Source organism: Saccopteryx bilineata, chromosome 12 (genome assembly GCF_036850765.1).
Source record: "Saccopteryx bilineata isolate mSacBil1 chromosome 12, mSacBil1_pri_phased_curated, whole genome shotgun sequence".
Taxonomy (NCBI): domain Eukaryota; kingdom Metazoa; phylum Chordata; class Mammalia; order Chiroptera; family Emballonuridae; genus Saccopteryx; species Saccopteryx bilineata.
The window spans coordinates 2,956,380-2,977,427 of NC_089501.1; the positions used below are offsets into that span (position 1 = coordinate 2,956,380).

General features: G+C 41.1%; 1 protein-coding gene and 1 pseudogene across 1 annotated transcript in view; one reads left to right on the forward strand and one right to left on the reverse strand.

The window, feature by feature from the left end:
• PDSS2 (decaprenyl diphosphate synthase subunit 2) overlaps positions 1–21,048 on the reverse strand; it is a 298,179-nt gene that overhangs the window by 54,178 nt on the left and 222,953 nt on the right. The window contains exons 5-6 of the mRNA XM_066248357.1: positions 8,634–8,807; positions 7,573–7,704 (exon numbers count right to left, since the gene is read on the reverse strand). Of these exons, the coding sequence (XP_066104454.1) occupies positions 7,573–7,704; positions 8,634–8,807 (306 nt within the window). The remainder of the gene's footprint in view (positions 1–7,572; positions 7,705–8,633; positions 8,808–21,048) is intronic.
• Positions 11,343–14,701, forward strand: LOC136316170 (protein SPO16 homolog pseudogene; annotated as a pseudogene).

Below are 21,048 nucleotides of genomic sequence, written 5' to 3' on the forward strand. Positions count from 1 at the left end.
GAGGAGGTAGCCGGGTCTGATATGAAAAATTCCAGAGTTGCTCTTCTTCCTGGCTTCACAATGACACTGAATGGGCACTAGGGTATGTCATCTCCTCCTCCCTTCCTTGTCTAGCCATTAGTCTCACTTTCCCCAAGCAGGAAATCAAGAGTAGATGAACACCAACCTATCTGAGCAGAGTGGGGAAGTAATTTCATATGTGATAATAAGAAATTATAGGTGACTTCTATTACTGAGAGCAAGACTTTTCTATTTCTCAGTGTTAAAATTTCTAATAGAGATAAACATTTTCTTTATGATGCATCACTTGCCTCAGAGATCAATTTCTTTTATTTATTCAAGAGCTGAAAGGGACCTTAGAAACGATCTAGTTCAAATGCTATTATTTTACAGAAAATAATAAAAAATATGTGAAAGAATGTGATTAAGGCTATACAGATGCTGGCAGAGCCCAAACTAGAATCCAGGTCTTACAAATCCTGGTCCGCTGTGGGCCATTTCTACTACACCAGCTAGGCTCTTTCGATGTAACAAAACGGGGCTGCCATCAAATATAGCTCACCCCGTGAAGACCACTCCACACACTTTCTGACAAATATTAATTGAATGGCTATACCAAGTAAGTCACTATGCAGGTAATTCAAAGGTGAATTCACTATTACCCTTAAGAATCTCACAATAAAATTCAAAACTCAGGGGAGGAAAGGATCACAGAAAAGTAGAGGAGGTAAATCTCACAAAAATTTGGAAAAAGAGCGCTAGAAATGACCAATTTCAAGGACTAATAAGAAATCTCTTTGAGATTTAGGATGGAATATCTCTCTCAAGTGTTATGCAAATTATGCCCCTTAACTCATTCACAGAGCAAGATCATTATCTTATAGAGCTTTATATATATATGAACATTATAATTTAGAAGATTACAATAAGCTCATTAAGAATCTTATATGTGTGTGACAGAGACAGAGAGAGAGACAGAGAGAGGGACAGATAGGGACAGACAGAAAGGAAGGGAGGGAGATAAGAAGCACCAATTCTTTGTTGTAGCTCCTTAGTTGTTCATTGATTGCTTTCTCATATGGACCTTGAGGGGGGGAGCTGCAACAGAGCGAGTGACCCATGCTCAAACAAGTGACCTTGGGTTCATGCCAGCAACCTTGGGCTTCAAGCCAGCAACGTTGGGCTTCAAGCCAGTGACCCTGAGCTTCAAGCCAGTGACCTTTGGGCTCAAGCCATCGACCTTGGGGTCATGTCTATGATCCCACGCTAAAGCCAGTGACCCCGCGCTCAAGCTGGTGAGCCTGTGTTCAAGCTGGCAATCTCGGGGTTTTGAACCTGAGTCCTCTGCGTCCCAGTCCAATGCTCTAGCCACTGCACCACCGCCTGGTCAGGTTCATTAGGAATCTTTACTCTGAAGAATGTTAACACATACATGACATGTTAGAGAAACTAACATTTATTTGCTTTAGGTGGATTCACCTTCTTTCCATCAGTGACCCTGTTCATGACTTGGACATGCAGATGGAAGAGGGGACCTGAGGTCAGTGGCTCTGCATAGATGCTTTGGAAAGGATAGCCCTCTGAATCTAAATCAAGTTGGGGATAATGATTTGGGAATTTTTCACCAGATGTTTAGGAAATCCTGGACTCTTATGTTGATTACATTTATAATTTAGTATGCTTGCAAAGAAACTAAGAATTAAATATGTCCCTTTTCTGGGAAGCTTCATTAATATCCATATCTACACTTCTCTTACACGTGTATATACATACATGAATAGTGGGCAGGGAAAGTTGGTAGCTTTCATTGAACATATTTAGCTGTATTTTTCAACCAAAATATAATTCTGTAATGCATTCTAATGTAATCCAATTAGAACTACTAACACCATCTGTATATATATTTTCAGTTCAGCTGTCAAAAAACACACAAATACACCTTAGTAATACAATATTCTATGATTGTGTGATATTTCACTATAAAATACTTCATTTAACCTTTTTCTATTTTGAAATGGATCAAGTTTCATTTTCTTCCATTTAGAATTAGTATTTTATACCTATTTTCATATATAAGTCTTTGTCTACATTTCTGATAACTTTTCTTGGGACAAATAACTAAAGTAAAACTACTGTAGTAAAGTATATAAAATTTTAGCCTGACCACAGGTGGTGGCACAGTGAATAGAGCATTGGACTGGGACACGGAAGACCCAGCTTTGAGACCCTGAGGTCGCCAGCTTGAGCGCGGGCTCATCTGGTTTGAGCAAGGCTCACCAGCTTGAGGCCAAGGTCACTGGCTTGAGCAAGGAGTCACTCAATTTGCTGTATTCCTCCCCCCCCCCCCCCGTCAAGGCACATATGAGAAGGCAATCAATGAACAACTAACTTGCCACAACAAAGAACTGATGCTTCTCATCTCTCTCCCTTCCTGTCTGTCCTTATCTGTCCTTCTCTCTGACTCTCTGTCTCTGTTACCCAAAATAAATAAATAAATAAATAAATAAATAAATTTTAAACTAAAAGTTTTAAAATAAAACAAAATATATATATATATAATTTAAAAAGTCTATTAATACAAAACCTCTAACAAAACACCTTAGCACTCTCCAGACCCTTTCTGTCCCATGTCCCTCTTTGTGTTTCTTCTATTAATCTTCACTTTTTATTTTTTAAAGATTTCATTTATTAATTTCAGGGAGAGTGGGTAGCATCAACTCATCGTATGTGCCCTGACCAGGCAAGCCCAAGGTTTTGAACCAGCCACCTCAGAGTTCCAGGTCGACGATTTATACACTGTGCCACCACAGGTCAGGTGTTATTAATCTTCAAATACTGTTCTTCTTTGATTATTAAATTTTAGACATTATCTATTGATACCAGGATGAAAAGAATGAGTACATTTCTTGTATGACCAAAACACATCCTTTTTTTCCTAGCCTTCTTGCATTCATTTTTTGGTTTAAATCAATATTCAATATTTTCACGTTATGCTATATAAATATTATTTTCTAGGCAATTGTAGAGTTCTGATTACATTTACTTTCTTCATTTTAATATTTTGTTTTATTTATTCATTTTAGAGAAGAGAGAGAAAGAAAGAGAGAAGGGGGGAGGAACAGGAAGCATCAACTCCCAAATGTGCCTTCACCAGGCAAGCCCAGGGTTTTGAACCAGCGACCTCAGCATTTCAGGTCGACGCTTTATCCACTGTGCCACCACAGGTCAGGCTACATTTCCTTTCTTATACATAAAAATTTTGTTCATTATTGCTAGAAACTACCTCATTTTATCTTGAATGTTTAGTGTGGCTGTTTGTGGGTGCCAAATTCTCAAGATACCCTTCCCGTTGATAGAAGAGGTCTACAACCCCTCCCTTTGGTTTGATAGGAGATCATGGAAATCACTGTGTGACTTGGGAGGCTGGTCACAAGACATGTTTCGTTTGCTGGAACACTTGTGTTTGGAGTTCTGATTGGCAAGAAAGAAGTCTGACTACTCTGATGCCACCATGCTGTGAGGAAGCCAAACTAAATAAAGGGCCACGTGTGAGCACTCTGGTTGTTTTCTTGACATCCCAGCCCAGAAGCCAGGTGTGAGTGGAGCCTCCAAATGATTTCAGGCTGCAGCATTACTGAGTCACTTCTAGCCACTGGGTCTTTCCAGCGGAGGCCTTGGAAATCAGGGAGCTGTCATCGCCTCTGTGCACTGTCCAAATTCCTGACCCACAGAATCCATGAACTACGATCCATAATATACTATGATCATTTGAAGCAGCTAAGTTTGGGGGCAGTTTGTTTTGCAGTAGTAGAACTCTTACTGTTCTATGTGCCTATCATTAGTTTGTTCCTAAGTTCTCAATATGGTCAATCAAGCACATTAGGTGATCATCAGTACCATATTTTCCTTTGGAGATAGTTCTCCCAGAAATCTGTCCTCTTGTCCCAATCCAGACAGAATGCGTAGCCATCAGCGTAGAAGTTGCTTGGATAAGAAACAGTGTGACATGTTATTTAAAGATGTGGAACCTGGGGATAGGCTGCCTGGGTTTGAATCCTGGGTCCACCCTGTGCTAGCTGTGTAACTGCACAAATCAGTTAATCTCTCTGTGTCTCAGGTTGCACATTAGAACGGTTCTTGGCACACGGTAAGTGCTCTCATTGTTGGCAATACTGTTGTGGTTTATTATTTTTCCCTTCATATTGTCCTAGGAACTCCCACTGCCTCACACCTGTGTCTGATCTCATACTTCCTAAATTCCATGTCTTCCTTTTTCTTGGTTACTCTCTTTCTTACCTTGAAAGAAACCCTAACCTGCTCCCTGAAAAAAGATGCTTGGAAAGTAAGTTTTCTCAGACCTGGTTTGTCTGTTTTAGTTTGTCTTTATTTAACATCACACTGGTAACACGACTGGCATAAAATTCTAAGTTGGACACAATTTCCTCTTTGAGTGTTGAAGCTTTCAGTGTTACCACTAAGACCATTCTGATTTTTGATCATTTGTAGGTAGAGCTTTCTTTTTCTTTCTGTAAGTATTAGGATCTCTTCTTTAGCTCCATTGTTTCAAGTTCTGATAAGGATGTGATTTGGTGTGGGTTTTTTAACATTCATTATTTAGGGCACCATTTCAATTTGGAGTCTCAGGTCCTTCAGGTCTTAGAGTTTTTCTTTCCTTAAAAAGTTTGTTGTTGCCTGACCAGGCGGTGGTGCAGTGAATAGAGCGTCGGATTGGGATGCTGAGGACCCAGGTTTGAGACCCTGAAGTTGCCAGCTTGAGTGCGGGCTCATCTGGTTTGAGCAAAAGCTCACCAGCTTGAACCCAAGGTTGCTGGCTCAAGCAAGGGGTTACTCAGTCTGCTGAAGGCCCACAGTCAAGGCACATATGAGAAAGCAATCAATGAACAACTAAGGTGTCACAACAAAAAACTAATGATCGATGCTTCTCATCTCTTCGTTCTTGTCTGTCTGTCCCTATCTCTCCTTCTCTCTGACTCTCTGTCTCTGTAAAAAAAAAAAAGTTCATTGTTAATTTTCTCACTTTCAGTATTCTCTTTCTGGAATTAATAGATTATAGAATCTTTTAAATTGGTGCTCTTATTTTCTTATCTTTTCTATTTTTTATTAACTTCTTGTTCTATTTCTGGGAGATTTTTCTCATTTATATCTTCCATTTTAAAAATCTTGCTTTTTCCTTCTTTCCCTCCCTCCCTCCCGCCCTCCCTTCCTCCTTTCCTTCCCTTCTTCCTTCCTTCCTCCCTTCCTCCCTTCCTCCCTTCCTTCCTTTCTTCCCTTCTTCCTCCCTCCCTCCCTCCCTCCCTCCCTCCCTCCCTCCCTCCCTCCCCCCTCCCTCCCTCCTCCCTCCCTCCCTTCCTTCCTCTAGAGAAAAAAGGGGGAAGGGAGGTGACAAACAGGGATGAACAGACAGGAAGGGAGAGAGATGAGAAGCATCAATTCTTCGTTGTGGCACCTCAGTTGTTCATTGACTACCTTCTCATATATGCCTGGACCAGGGGGCTCCAGCCAAGCCAGTGACCTCTTGCTCAAGCCAGAGACCTTTGGGCTCAAGCCAGCAACCATGTGGTCATGTCTATGATCCCATGCTCAAGCCAGCGACTCCATGCTCAAGCTAGCGACTCCATGCTCAAGCTGGTAAGCCCGCATTTAAGCTGGTGACCTCAGGGTTTTGAACCTGGTCCTCAGTGTTCCAGGCTGGCTCTCTATCCACTGTGCCACCGCCTGGTTAGCCTGGATTTTTCTGTTTTTAATTCTAATTTCTAATTCTTGAATTAAGCCTGACCTGTGGTGGTGCAGTGTATAAAGCGTTGACCTTGAATGCTGAGGTTGCTGGTTTGAAACCGTGGGCTTACTTGGTCAAGGCACATATGGGAGTTGATGCTTCCTGTTTCTCCCCCTCTTCTTCTCTCTCCTCTCTAAAATGAATAAATAAATCTAAAAAAAATAATTCTTGTATTGTCCTTTTAAAAATATATCACCTGCTTTTATTTCATGTATTTAATATCTAATCTCCCTGAGTATATTGATTATAAGTGACTTGGAAAATTTCTTTTTACACTGTTTCTTCTAAGTGCCCTGTTTTTATCAGTCAGCTTTTGACTTGTTCTTTTATGGCAGAAGCTTTACTCAAAGGCCCAGTTGTCCTCTAGTACCTACTTACTGTATTGCACTCGGATTGTACTCCGTTATTTGAGGCTTATCACCTGGTGGGCCTCATTATTGGAGGGCTGGTCAGGGATGTGGCATGTTTCCTGGGGGAGCTGCAATCATCCACCTCTGCAGGTCTTTCTGCCTGGGTCTGACAGTTTCCCCAGAAAGGAAACTTAACTGTTTTCTACCTGGTGAATATGAGGGATTTTAAAGATGGGTAATAACATGTTGACAGCCAATAAGGGAAGAAGGGAAGGAGAGCAAAAATCTTATCTTTTTGAATGCAGATATCACTTAGAGATTCTCTTTTAAGTATGTGGCTAATCCCACCCTTAGCTGTGCTTAGTTCCCCATGTCAGTTGCAGATTGGCCCAGTCAATCACACCACGAAGTTCAACTAATTCCACGAAGCTTTGGGTGGCAAGGCAAGAACTTTTGTACCAGTTTCTTTTTTTTTTTTTTTTTGGTACTTTTCTGAAGCTGGAAACGGGGAGAGACAGTCAGACTCCCGCATGCGCCCGACCAGGATCCGCCCGGCACGCCCACCAGGGGCGAAGCTCTGCCCACCAGGGGGCGATGCTCTGCCTCGACCAGAGCCACTCTAGCGCCTGGGGCAGAGGCCAAGGAGCCATCCCCAGTGCCCGGGCCATCTTTGCTCCAATGGAGCCTTGGCTGCGGGAGGGGAAGAGAGAGACAGAGAGGAAGGAGAGGGTGGGGATGGAGAAGCAAATGGGCGCTTCTCCTATGTGCCCTGGCCGGGAATCGAACCCGGGTCCCCCGCATGCCAGGCCGATGCTCTACCGCTGAGCCAACCGGCCAGGGCCACCAGTTTCTGAATTAAACAAAACCCCCCTAAATTTCCTTTTGTCACTCACAACTTCCCCTCCCTCCAAAAGTGGGAAATTTGGCTAATTTAAACCCCTTTATCCCTCCCACCTAACCATGCTCTCCGCATTATGATAATGCCTCAGAACTTGAGTATTCAGGGTCCAAGTTTGTTTTAAAATAACCCAATGAGCAGACAGACAGGCCTCCTGGAATTCTGCAGCTTTTGCTAGAGTTTACAGATGGGAAATTGCTGTCAGTTAAAGGGTGATGCTATTATCATACCCAATTTTTGAAAACCTTTAGGGGAAAAAAATCATCTGCATTAATTAGTATTCACCATAGGCATGAGTTTTGTGTTGCAGTATTCTAAGAATTCAGATAATAACAAAACACAGTACTGTAATTTCTAACTTTTAACTAACATATTACCTCTTAAAATGTAGGTTATAAAGTAAGATTTTTACCTGTTCTATGAATAAGCTCTTATACGGCTAAGGTCTTAGATCATCATAAAATACAAATTATGTCCTAAAATCAACTAACACTACTGGTACCTAAAACTGGAGAAATTTCATTTACCTCTCCAATCTGCTTAATCCACAAATCTCTTCCAAGAAACTCCTGATGTAAGACGACAGGAGCTGAGTTCAGATTAAAAGTTGTGGAGTCATTGGTCTTTTCTTTAATAAAAGGCTGGAGATCAGAATTTATCTAGAAGAAGTCAAAAAGTTAAATCAATGAAATACATATACACTAACATGTTTTAGCCATACGCAGAAGGCAATAGATAATATAGTTAAAAATGGAGCTTAAGAGGTGTGAGTTTTAGATGCATTTTAATAAGCCTAAGAACAGTTTGTATGATTAACCATAACCTTTATAATTCTTTAAAATAATTTTATCTTAACACATTACCTTTTTATTTGGCCGAAGCCTTTATTTTACTTTAAATTCAAAGTAATAATTTACAAAAAGATTTAATAAACATAATTACTTAATAAACCAACCTAAATTTAATAAAATATGTAAAACATGATCTGGATATATATATATATTTCACCCTCTTATGAGCTACTTAAGTAATACCTACAGTGTGTGTGTATTTGTGTGTATGTATGTGTGTGTGTGTATGTGTATAAAATGTAATTTTACAATTACATATATAGAGGCAACAGTACAACTTGGGACATTTTCTATTTCAATATGCCATTCAAAAGAATCAGTTATTAGAATTAAAGCTTTCAATTTTATTCAGTATATTCCCATATTTCATTAACTTTTCACAACTGGTTTTACATAAGGAACTATGAGAGAACTGTAACAAAACTGAAAACATTCTTCCATTCCATAAATTGCAAATATTACATGTTATACACATAAAAATTATATCAAGAACCTTTTAGGTGGTAAGAAAAGACAAACATTACAAATATGATTAAAGTAAGCTGTAGCTTTCCATCAAAATTACACAGTATTCGCTGACAATACTGTTTATATAACAAATCACTGTCTGTGACTGATAGATATTAAACATATGAAAAATATTTTTTGAGATATGAAAGCTTATTAAATGGGCAAAGGTTTCGTATGCTTCATTTCAGCTATTAAAGCACTGAACAGGAGAAAGGGTGTGCACATACCTTGTGACTCATGGCCATGTGCTTCCCGTACTGAAACGCCAGATCCTGAACCTCAGCGTCGTGCTTTGCTAACTCCATTGCAGCCTGGCAGCTCTTTGCTAATAAGGCACCATGGGAGAGAAAAGTCTGCTCCTTCCAAGCCGATATTCCAATGTCATTTGTGATATAATTTTCCTAAAAAAATGCAACAAAAGCCAAGACAAAAAGGTGTTGGGAGTAACTTAATTGTTTTAGTTTTTGAAGGATAAGAGTTAAGATATGAATTATTCAAAACAGGCTATTGCAACAAGATGGAACAAAGAGATACTGAACCTGCATGAAGAGAACGAATGGGGTGAGAACTGCCTTTTTTTTAGGGTAAAGAGGAAGAAATGAAAAAAAAAAGCTGAAGCAAATTTTATTTTCAGCTAGGGAGCTTCTATTAAAATATATTAACAGAATAAAGCAAAATTAGAAACTTGGATTTCTAACTCTCATATATTCACATCAGTTCTTAAGTGCTAGTATTCTAAAATGCAAGAATGCTATTGCTTTAACTAATATGAAAATGTCAAAGGCATAATGAAGGAACTGTGTTATTTTGTAAACAGTTAAATGGAAAAACCAGAGAGGAGGAAACCCATTATAATAGAGTATGATTAGATTAAATTATTCATCAAACTTTATTCCCATAAGAAGAAAAAAGGCAATAAGGGAGGTTATAACTGTAGTTTATTTAACTTCATTTTTTCTAAATTATGAAAAACACTGTAGTACCTTTAAGTATACATGCACTTAATGACTCGAAACCACTGATGTCCAATAAAAATATAATGTACGCCACATATGTAATTTAAAATTCGCTAGGAGCTACATTAAAAAAGTGAAAAGAGGTGAAATTAATCTTTTTAAAAAAATATTTTATTTTATTACTTATTGATTTTGAGAGAGAAGAGAGTGAAAGGGTAGGGGAAGGAGCAGGAAGCAGCAACTCATAGTTAATTCTCTTATGTGCCTTGATTGGGCAAGCCTGGGGCCTCGAACCAGCGACCCTAGTGTTCCAGGTAGAAGCTTTATCCACTGTGCCACCACAGGTCAGGTGAAAGATTTTATTCTTTTCCTTCCTTCCTTCCTTCCTTCCTTCCTTCCTTCCTTCCTTCCTTCCAGAGAGGCAGGGAGAGAGAGAAAGAGAGGAACATTGAGCTGCTCCTGTATGTGCCCTGACCGGGAAATTGAACCCGGCGACCTCTGCACTCTGGGATGAGGCTTCAACAAATGAAGCTATCTAGCCAGAGAGAAATTAATCTTAATGCCCTATTTTATCTATCCCAATATATCCAAAACATTATTTCTCTATATAATCAATATAAAATTATGAAGGAGAGCCCTGCCTGTGATGGCATGGTGGATAAAGTGTTGACGGGAATGCTGAGGTCACTGGTTCAAAACCCTGGGCTTGCCCAGTCAAGGCACATACAACAAGCAATCGATGAACAACTAAAGTGAAACAACTATGAGTTGATATCTTTTGCTACACTCCCCCACCTCTGTAAAATCAATAAATAAAAATTTTAAAAATTCTGAAAGAGCTGTTTTATATTTTTAAACTAAGTTTCGAAATCAGTGTGTACTTTATATTTACAGTACATCACTAGCCACTTTCAAGTACCCAACAGGTACAGGAACTAGATGCTAGCCGGCTGGACGGCTATGCTCTCTGCCACTGTTTTCAACCACCAGCCTGAGGACTGGTCCGCCAGAGATTTCATGCCAGTCTGTGAAATAGTTAGCTTATGTGCAGGGCGAATTCTGCCTTAGCGGTCCCTGAAATAATTCTCCTATTTTCATCAGTCTCCAAGTGTAAAAAGGTTGAAAACCACTGCATGGGGAGTAAGCTTAGAAATACATAAAATTGATATGAAGAAAATGTTAAAATACTACTGAAGGAACAAAAGTAACTTCAATGAATATAAAGACATACTCTTTCTAAAGATAGTAAGACCAACCTCAAAAGGTTACTCCAATAAAACCCCTCCATCCAACCAGGCAAGCTGATGATGAAGTTCACATGGGGAAAAACTCAAACAAGGATAGGCAGAAAACCATGGGAAAAAAATGTGTGTGGTGGAGGCATGTCAGGGTTGTGGGTGTCTAGCCCTGCCAGATATGGTAACATACTATAAAAGCTTCAATAATTTTTTTAAAAAGTACACTTTTAAGACAGACAGATAGTGAAACAAAATAGAAACTCTAGAAACCAATCATATTTATTTACAGGAACTGCCCTATATTGTAGAAAAAATTGGACTTTTCCGTAAATGGTGCTGGTACAACTGTATAGCTACCTGGAAAAAAAACCAGACTGATCTGCATTTCACACCATTTACCAGGATGAACTCCAAATGGCTAAAACAAAAAGCAAAAGAACCAGCCACAAAACCACAGACAGTGTTAGAAGACAAAAGACAATAAGAATAAGTATTTGCATTTCCTATCACAGACAAATGGTGGCAGGCTAATAATAGGACCCTCACAAAGATGTCCACATTTCAATCCCTGGAACCTTGAATATCACCTGACATGTCAAAAGGGACTCTGAATTTTGAAAGGGGGCATCATACCAGATTAACTAGGTGGGCTTAATGTAATCCCAAGGATCCTCATGAGAGGGCAGCAGCAGGGTCTGAGTCAGAAAAGGTGGTGACAGCAGGAGGGAGACTGGAAAACGCTATGCTGATGAATTTGAAGACGGAGGATGGGGCCACAAGCCATGGAATGAAGGTGGAAACCAGCAACGGCAAGGAAATGTGTTCTCCCCTAGAGCCTCCAGAAGGAATGCAACACTGCTAACTTGATTTGGGGGCTTCTGACCAAGGAAAAAAATTTCCAGATCTCCAAAGCTTCACTCTTAGTGTTGGTGAGGTTATAAAGAAACAGGCCTCTTAAACATGGCTGGTGTTTGTAGAGGCTGGATAGAAATTTCCCAGTATATATCAAAATTATAAATGTATTTGCCCTGTGACCCAGCAATCCTACTTCCAGGAATTAATCCTGCATATGAGTCCATATACGTGAGAAATGAAATACATACAAGATTACAGTCTATTGTTTACACAGCTGCCAGGGCGATTCACATTTTATTTTATTTATTTATTTATTTATTTTGTATTTTTCTGAAGCTGGAAACGGGGAGAGACAGACAGACTCCCGCATGCGCCCCACCGGGATCCACCCGGCACGCCCACCAGGGGGCGACGCTCTGCCCACCAGGGGGTGATGCTCTGCCCCTCCGGGGCGTCACTCTGCCGCGACCAGAGCCACTCTAGCGCCTGGAGCAGAGGCCGGGCCATCTTTGCTCCAATGGAGCCTTGGCTGCGGGAGGGGAAGAGAGAGACAGAGAGGAAGGAGGGGGGGAGAAGCAAATGGGCGCTTCTCCTATATGCCCTGGCCGGGAATCGAATCCGGGTCCCCCGCACGCCAGGCCGACGCTCTACCGCTGAGCCAACCGGCCAGGGCCGCGATTCACATTTTAAATCGTAAGCAAAGGGCAACCACCATTATTATTACCTCATCTTCTAAGAGGTGTGAGGTTGCAACTGCCCTAGAAAATTGAGGTTACAAGGTTCAGTATTCAGATTCAGTGGAAAATGGATTAATTATATTTTATCTTAATGGAGTTGCATGTTTTTGAGTTGCATTTTTATTGATGGATGCTAAAAAATGCTTTACGTCAGCTGAAGAAATATTTCTAGCCAAAATTGAGAAGTTTATTAATATTCATCAACTTTTTTTGGTTCTGTCTGCTGTCCTCCATGGGCCTGAGGAATGGAAACTGATGTTCAGGATTCAGAGAGATTCCTGGATAGTTACTTATGGATACTTCCAGTATACAACACAGTAAATGCTATTAACCTTCTGTGCACTAACGCTAAGATCACCTGCAAACCACACATAGATTGCATCTGCTACAGAACAATAAGAACTAAAGTTGACATCATTGAACAAAGTCCTGTTTGGAGAACACTTCAAAAGTTAAAACTGAGTGATTCACTTAAACCACATAAGAGTATCAATTATAAATATTCTTTTGGAAGAATATTAAAATAATTAGATTGGTTGAATTATAATGTTCAAATATACATATTTTTTAATACAATTTTAATTCTATATCATTTCCCCTGTCTTTACCTTGCTTTAAACATTTTTTCCTTGATGCTACTGGACCCCTGATATAGTTGTTTAATGGTTTATTGCTTGCCCCCTTCACTAGAATGTCAGCTTCATGAAAACAAGGCCTTTGTTTTGCCCTCTGCCTCTGCTGAGTATCAGCACCCAGTAGATGGCATTAGGTGTGCGGTAAATATATACTTGCTGAATCTTTATCTCTCGGTATCTTTCTATTTCCCTTCCACCTTCCTCTATGCTTCCTAAATTGGATATAATAAAGAACTAAAACAATTTTCCTCCAATGCCTTTCTAGCACCCACAGAACCAAGATGAACCTACAGCACAGCATTCAAGGCCCTCCTTTCTGATACTAAGCAATACTTTTGGTTCCATCTCCTGCCCCAAATGTCCCCCTTGAGGCCTGCATTTTAGCAACACAGGATAATTTGCTACATCTTGAAAACAATATGTAGTTTCACACTTGTGTGAATTTAAAACTATTATTCCTTTCAAAGGGAATATCATCTCCTCCTATTCTCTGCCCACTAAATTGAACATATCCAGTTCAAACATCACTTCTTTGAGAAGTATTGTCAAATAGTCCCTGAAATACTTTAGACTAAACCTTCTATTTCAACATAGCATTTAATTCTCTCTGAATTGTATGATTTCTTATTTGTCTGTTTCCTTGAGGGCTGAATATATGTTTTAGTCACCTTTATATTTTTAACTACTTATGCCATCTTTAATTTTCAACAGAAGTTTGCTAAATGAATAGATCGTATTTACTGTTACAATTATTAAGCAGTTGTGTGCTCTTCAAAAAAAAATTAAAAGCTAACAAGTAGATCCATCCATACAATAGAATGCTATTCAGCAATAAAAAGGAAGAACTTGCTGGCATGTGCTATGCCATGATGAGCCTCAAAAATACTAAGCTAAGGGAGAGGAGCCAGCCACAGGGGGCCACACACTGTATGATTCCATTCATCCGAGTTGTAGATTAGTGGTTGCCTGGGTAGGGGGTGGGAATTAAAATGGCCATGAGGGACTTTATGGGGGCATGTGCGAAGGTGTTCTAAAACTGATTTATGGTGATAATTATATTGCTCGATAAAATTACTAAAAATCATTAAATTGTATAATTAAATGGGTTATGAGGTAAAAAATATCTCAATAAAGTTGTTCAAAAAGAAAACAGGTAATGAATATAATTTAACATTTCTTGGTCTCAAGTGTAAATTAACATTTAAAAAATTTATATGACTATCAAATAACTTTTTGTGGTTTGTATACTATCCTGTTTATTTAGATTCTGTTATGGGTCAGGTTCTCTGTGAAGCGGTATAGATGTGAAGATTAATGAGTAACCAGTCCTCAAGAAGCTCACAGTTCAGGAATGGCATGTATATATGTGTCTATATCTTTATATGTGGATAAAAATATATCGATAAACCAACATAGTTCTGTGGTAGACAGTTAGACTTGAGCCAAGCAAGGACAATGAGCCAGGCACATGAGGTGACCAGGGCGGAAAGCCCCAGGTGCCTGGCAATGGGCAAGACTGGGAAAACATGGGTCTCCCCCCAGGGTGACCTCTCCTCCCTAGCATATTATTGGTCATGTGGTTTAGCCTTGACCTTTCATATCACTGGTCATGTGATTTGAACCCTCCCCTGACCTTTCCTCCTCTGGCATGTCACTAGTCATGTGGCAGACCCCCTTGAAGGAGGAAAAAGGAGCCAAAGAGTGGCCTCTTGAGACTCCCAGGTAGGCCCTTAAGCATTCACCCCCAGGGATAACATCTAGGTCTCAGTTGTGTTTCCTCTCCAGGCGCAGAAAAACAGCAAAACCAGATGACCAGTGCCATGGAGACATCAGAACCAGGTGCAATGACCAGTGACCTCCTGTCCTGGCACTGACCAATCAGTGGAGACCATGGGCCTGAGGGGACCCACCTGGAGAGCTGATAAATATTCCACTCAGATCTGCCCTTGGGACCTCCCTCCAAATTCCCAGAGCAGATAAAAGCCTTCAAGACAAAGAACCCAAAGCCCCTTTCCCCATCCCCTCCCCCAGGAGCAGCTTCCTTGCCTCTCTTTCTCCTGAGTTCCAAAGGCCCTTCTTCTGCCTCTGTAAACTCATTTCCTGAGCCCATTTCTACTCCAGCTCACTCCTACCTCTGCGGCTTTCTAAATAACCTTTCTCCTGTAGTTCAAGTCTTGGCTCGGAATTCTTTCTTAGCCAGAATTCAAGGACCGAGGTTGCTGAACTGCGTCCAATCTCCCGTAACATTTTGGTGCTGTTTTGCCGCCAACAGTTCTATTTAATAATAATTCTTGCAGGATATGATATCCAATGATCAAAGATTAGTTTTGTTCATTATATTTTCATTATTATGGTGAAGATATTTTATTATTCATCATTTCTACATTTTCAATTATGCAATACATGATCACTGAAAAAAAATTAGAAAATCGAGATAACCAAGAAACAATTAATTTATAGTCCTTTGAAATCTGCTACCATAACTTAATCAGGCCATAAATTAATAATTCTGTTCTTGAGTTAATCAGAAATTTTATTCCATGAACATTAAATCATTACTTATTGTGAACTTGGTTACAAATGAAGCAGTCCCTCTATCCATTTTCATCAGCTTGCCATGTAGATATTAAGAGCGTATGCTCTATTACAAAGGAAAAGTTAATGGACATTGTAAAGTATCAAGAAGCTGGTCTGATAACCACATCCAAATTATACCTTCAGAAAGCAGATACAATAGAATTGGTGTGAAATGAATGAATGTAATCAGAATAAATGAGATTCAGATACACTTACAGTATATCTAACTTACATATTCATTTACATATGTGAAGATTTATTTTATGTAAGAGGAAGATACATTCAGTGGATATTTATTTTTGATAGGATTCTTTCTTTTTTCAGAAAGGTAAATGTATGCCAACATATCTATCAAATGACTGTCAGACAGAAGTACATTAATTTTAAAAATGTAGGTCTTATAGTCACTGTCACATGATTTTTTTGCTCAAGTAAAGCTGGTTTTAAAAACACACAGGAGCCCTGGCCGGTTGGCTCAGCGGTAGAGCGTCGGCCTAGCGTGCGGAGGACCCGGGTTCGATTCCCGGCCAGGGCACACAGGAGAAGCGCCCATTTGCTTCTCCATCCCTCCGCCGCGCTTTCCTCTCTGTCTCTCTCTTCCCCTCCCGCAGCCAAGGCTCCATTGGAGCAAAGATGGCCCGGGCGCTGGGGATGGCTCTGTGGCCTCTGCCCCAGGCGCTAGAGTGGCTCTGGTCGCAACATGGCGACACCCAGGATGGGCAGAGCATCGCCCCCTGGTGGGCAGAGCGTCGCCCCTGGTGGGTGTGCCGGGTGGATCCCGGTCGGGCGCATGCGGGAGTCTGTCTGACTGTCTCTCCCTGTTTCCAGCTTCAGAAAAATGGAAAAGAAAAAAAACAAAAAAAAACCAAACACACAGGAGCCTAACCTGCGGTGGTGCAGTGGATAAAGCAATGACCTGGACTGCTGAGGCCACTTGTTTAAAACCTCTAGCTTACCCAGTGACAGCACATACGAGAAGCAACTACTACCAGTTGATGTTTCCCGCCCTTCTGTGCCCACCCTTTCTTTCTTCTTTCCCTAAACATCAATAAATACAACCTTAAAAACAAATAAACAAACAAACAAAAAACACACAGGAAAGAAACTGAAACCTTGCCTGACCTGTGGTGGCGCAGTGGATAAAGCATCGACCTGGAAATGCTGAGGTCGCTGGTTCAAAACCCTGGGCTTGCCTGGTCAAGGCACATATGGGAGTTGATGCTTCCAGCTCCTCCCCCCTGTCTCTCTCTCCTCTCTCTCTGTCTCTCTCTCTCCCTCTCTCTCTCCTCTCAAAAATGAATAAATAAAATAAAAATAAAGAGTATTTAAAAAAAAAAAAAGAAACTGAAGCCTGACCAGGAGGTGGCACAGTGTATAGAGCATCAACCTGGGACGTGGAGGACCCAGGTTCGAAATCCCAAGGTCACTGACTTAAGCGCAGGCTCATCTGGTTTGAGCAAGGCTCACCCACCAGCTTGAGCCCAAGGTTGCTGGCTTGAGCAAGGCGTCACTCGGTCTGCAGTAGCCCCCTGGTCAAGGCACATATGAACAACTAAGGTGCCACAACCAAGAGTTGATGCTTCTCATCTCTCTCCCTTCCTGTCTGTCCCTCTTACTGTCTCTGTCTCAAAACAAACAAACAAACAAACAACAACAAAAAAAAAAAACCCAGAAGCTTGCAAGACAATGTCTGCCTGAGACAGTGACACTGCTGGTTTTGCTCACACATAATACACTGTTCTGCTACTGAGATGTCTGGGGGATGTGTACTTTGAGTTGCTTTTCTAAACAGTAGTAATACATTTGTATATACCTATTCAAATGATGCCAAAGTGTGTTTGTAAAAGTGTCTGCTTGGGATTAAAGGTCTGGTCCATGGTTACAGAAAAGAGGCGAACTAATTGACCCAGGAAGATGTTAAAGTCCCAGTAGAATCTGCCAAACCAAACTTCTACCTTTTACATTATCAGAAAAGAAGAGTTTGAAAAACTAAGGAACTAACAAAGTATGCAAATATTTCATGTTCTCATGCTTCCTGTTTCAGATTCATACTCTGAGCCACTGTCTTTATAAACACAGCATAAATACTAGTTTGATAGGAGACCAGATCTCTTTAAATTCACATTAGATCAAATTGAGTGTTTGCTTTGAATTTCCCTTTTCAGCTATTTTGAGAGGCTAAACAAGACCAAAGCAGTTTACTCACCGTATTTTTTAAAGAAGTCAAGTTCAAGAAATTTTCAGTAAAGGCTTTCTAAATCTAGGGATGAGAAGGAAGCAAAGGGGAGAAGAGAATCTAATATTTCTTGGGAGCTGATGATGTGATGATACTTTCACATTCATTATTATATTAGCTTTCAAAAAATTCAATTATCATTATTCCCATTTAATAGGTAAGGAGATTTAAAGACCGTATTTTGACCAAGATTGGACATTAGTAAGTGGCAGAAATGGATCTCAGATATATAGCAATTGAATTCTACTTTGCTTAATACATGATAGAAGTACATGCAAAATATCTTTTATAGTTTAAAAAGTAGGTTGTATTTAAGAGTAAGCAACATTTTTCATCTATGTATCAAAAAGAATTTAAACCTGTAAATTCAGTCTTTAATAATATGAAGAGATCCAAGAGTCTAGAGTATATAAGTAACCAATTACACAGAGTAGATATCATAAGTATTTATTCAGGAATCCTAAGGAAAGGAAAAAAAGAATACTAGTTTAACAGTATCACTTAATAAAATGAAATAATTTGCTCTGATTTATAATCCAATCACATTGGAGACAGTAAAGTGGACATCTGGAAACTTTCAATCTATGTAAATCATGGGAAAGAAACTGATAATAATTGATAAATATATATAACTAAAGTCTAGGTTTTTTTTTTTTTTGTGTGTGTGTGTGTGTGTGTGTACTCAGCAACAGCTTTAATCTGTGGTGACATTGTCCTGGCCTTGCCCTTCTACATCTAGGCTGCTGTCACTTTGCCTGGAAAAGTCTTTCCTGAGAGGATGAAAGGAGGGTCAGGGCCTGGGTGTGTGACACATCTCCCGGCAATTAGTATTTACAGTTACAGTACTGCTGAGTGATGGACAGAAAGAGACACAGGCTGTGTCGGCAGGGTCAGCCTGAGTGCAGAAGCAGAGTTCCCGTATTTATTATTATACATACAAACATACATACATACATATATATATGTATATATATATATGTGTGTATCTCATATATATACACAGATAGTTTTCTCTCTTGGAACTATTAAAAAAATTGACCAACCATCAATCTATAAAAAATACCTACTCTACATGATAGAAAAATCTCTCCTCCAAGTTTACACTGATTTACACCCAAGGCTTCCCCCAAAATATACAATACAAGGCATCGTCCTAAGTTGTAGTGTAGATGGGCCATGTGGAGGATGGAGGGGTGCCGGGCAACACACATGCTGACACGCACACACACGTGCATACACCTCATAAACGCACTCGCACCAGTGGTGGCCAGCTTGTGTGGAGGGTCCTGGCCCACCCGGGAGCAGTACTTGGAGGCTCAGGGCCAGTGCTCGGGCTCAGGTGGGCAGCAGGTCAAGCATCCCTGTGGGGGTGACACTGCTGTTCCTGGTAGTGCAGGTGCCAGGCAGTGGCAGCATGAAGCTGGGCACGGGTTTCCTTAGAGGAACCTCCAAGCCACAGGGAAGGCTTTGTTCTCTGCTCTTGATCTGTGTCCTGGGAGAGCCCGTTCTGCCTGGCGGCCTGCAGAATGCACCTGGGGAAGAATGATGACTTCTAATGACTTCAGACTCCTAGAGGAAACATTTGGACTCTGGCCTGGGAAAGTGACATTTCATCGGAGGCAGCCAAGATCTGCACAGGGAGGGGAGTGGTCCGGGAGGCCAGGAAGGCCGCACCCATGGGGAGGCAGCACCTTGCCATGGCCCTGCCTGCACCCCAGGAGCTGGAGGGGCCTGCCACGTCCACCCCGTCCAGACAGTGCATTCCACACCATTACTCTCGAGTCCTCAGTTCAGAGCAGAGGCTCCTACCCAAGCTCCCACAGGAGGATCAGAGCCCCCAAAGGTTATGTTGCGAAGGTCTGACTGTGGGAACAGCCACATGGCTGGAGGCCCCTGGGCCTGAAGCTGGACTGAGATGCCCCTTCTGGCCAGGGGACGTCCTGAGCAGCTCAGGGAGATAGCTCCAGAAAAGCTAGGGGCAGGGCCTTCTCTGCAGCTCCGGTCAGACCCTGACTCGCATGGGCCTCACTGCCTGTCACATACCACCACATTTGGTACGAGGGTCCTGGGGCCTCTAGACTGCCCAGGAGCAGTTGAGACTTGGGTGGCACCAAATCAAGGTGCCCGTGCAGTGTTTTTAAAAGTGAGTCTTTATAATAAATAAAGCTTTTGAAATTTTATTCACAAATTAGAGAACAAGGTTGCCAAGGAATTCCAAAATCAGGAATTTTTTGGTCTAGGGCCAGCCAGCCCCTTCCTACCCTCCCTAGTCAGTTCTTGCTGAGATGGATGAGATGACCATGATGAAGAGTGGTCAGATGAAGAAGGGAAGGCTTCTTATAGCACAAATCCTTCAGTAGGGGTATCCTTGGGATGGGGGAAGCTTTCCACAGCTAGAGGGCAGCAGATAGTCTTCAGATGGGTTGCACAGTAGGAGCAGTAGGGAATACTAATCCTTTGAGATGAACAAACTGGACAGCACCAAGGGGAAACAGCTTGCTTTGAGACGCTGTGGATGCTGGTACTTGACATACCATGTAAAGTAGATGCAGTTCAATTGATGTGTGTGTGTGTGTGTGTGTGTGTGCGCGCGCGCGCGCGCGCAAAGAATAATTAGGCATTACTTCTTGACCATTAGGAGAAGTTCAGTACAGGAGAAACATAGTAAACAATTAGAAAGTACTTTGGTATGTAAGAAGAAGATACACTTACAGTACAGAGAAAGGAGTGAATGATTCTATCAAGGAAGGGTTAAAGAAGGCTTCAGGGGGAGGGGTTAGCTGAGTCTGATTTTGAATAATAAACTGAAATTAGCCAGAAATATAAGGTAGGGGATGACTCTGGGGCATCAGTATTAGTTTCATATTATTGAAGCATACAGTGGGAGAGGTAGGTGAAGAAAGATAAGACTAGTCAGATAGGTAAAAGGTCCAGAGGTTTGGATCTTATTTAGGTGTTAGGAAACTGTTTTCAGCAGGAAATATGAGTGTCTGTGCATTTTATCCCCAAAAGAGGTTACCATCTTTTATAGCCTGATCTTAGAAGTGACACACCACCATTTCCGCTGCATGCTCTCCCTTACACAGACCAACCTTGCCCAGAGTGGGCACACAGAGGAACGCTAGGCTGTGAGGGCTCCCTGAGGGCCACCTCGAATGCTGACCATGACAGATGAAGTCTGTGATTAGATTACTGGGCCAGTAGATCTAACAGTCTAGTCTCTTAAAACATTCTGCAAGTTGTTTTATGGAAAGGTTCTTCTGATGTGCACACTGACCAGCCAAGTTTGAGACTGTCTTACCACTACATAGAATTATTGTTTCACTTGTGAGTTTAACAGGTAAAAAATGGTACATTTAAATATGGGAAGGCATTTCATTTTCTAGCCATTTGTATTTTCTCCATTTA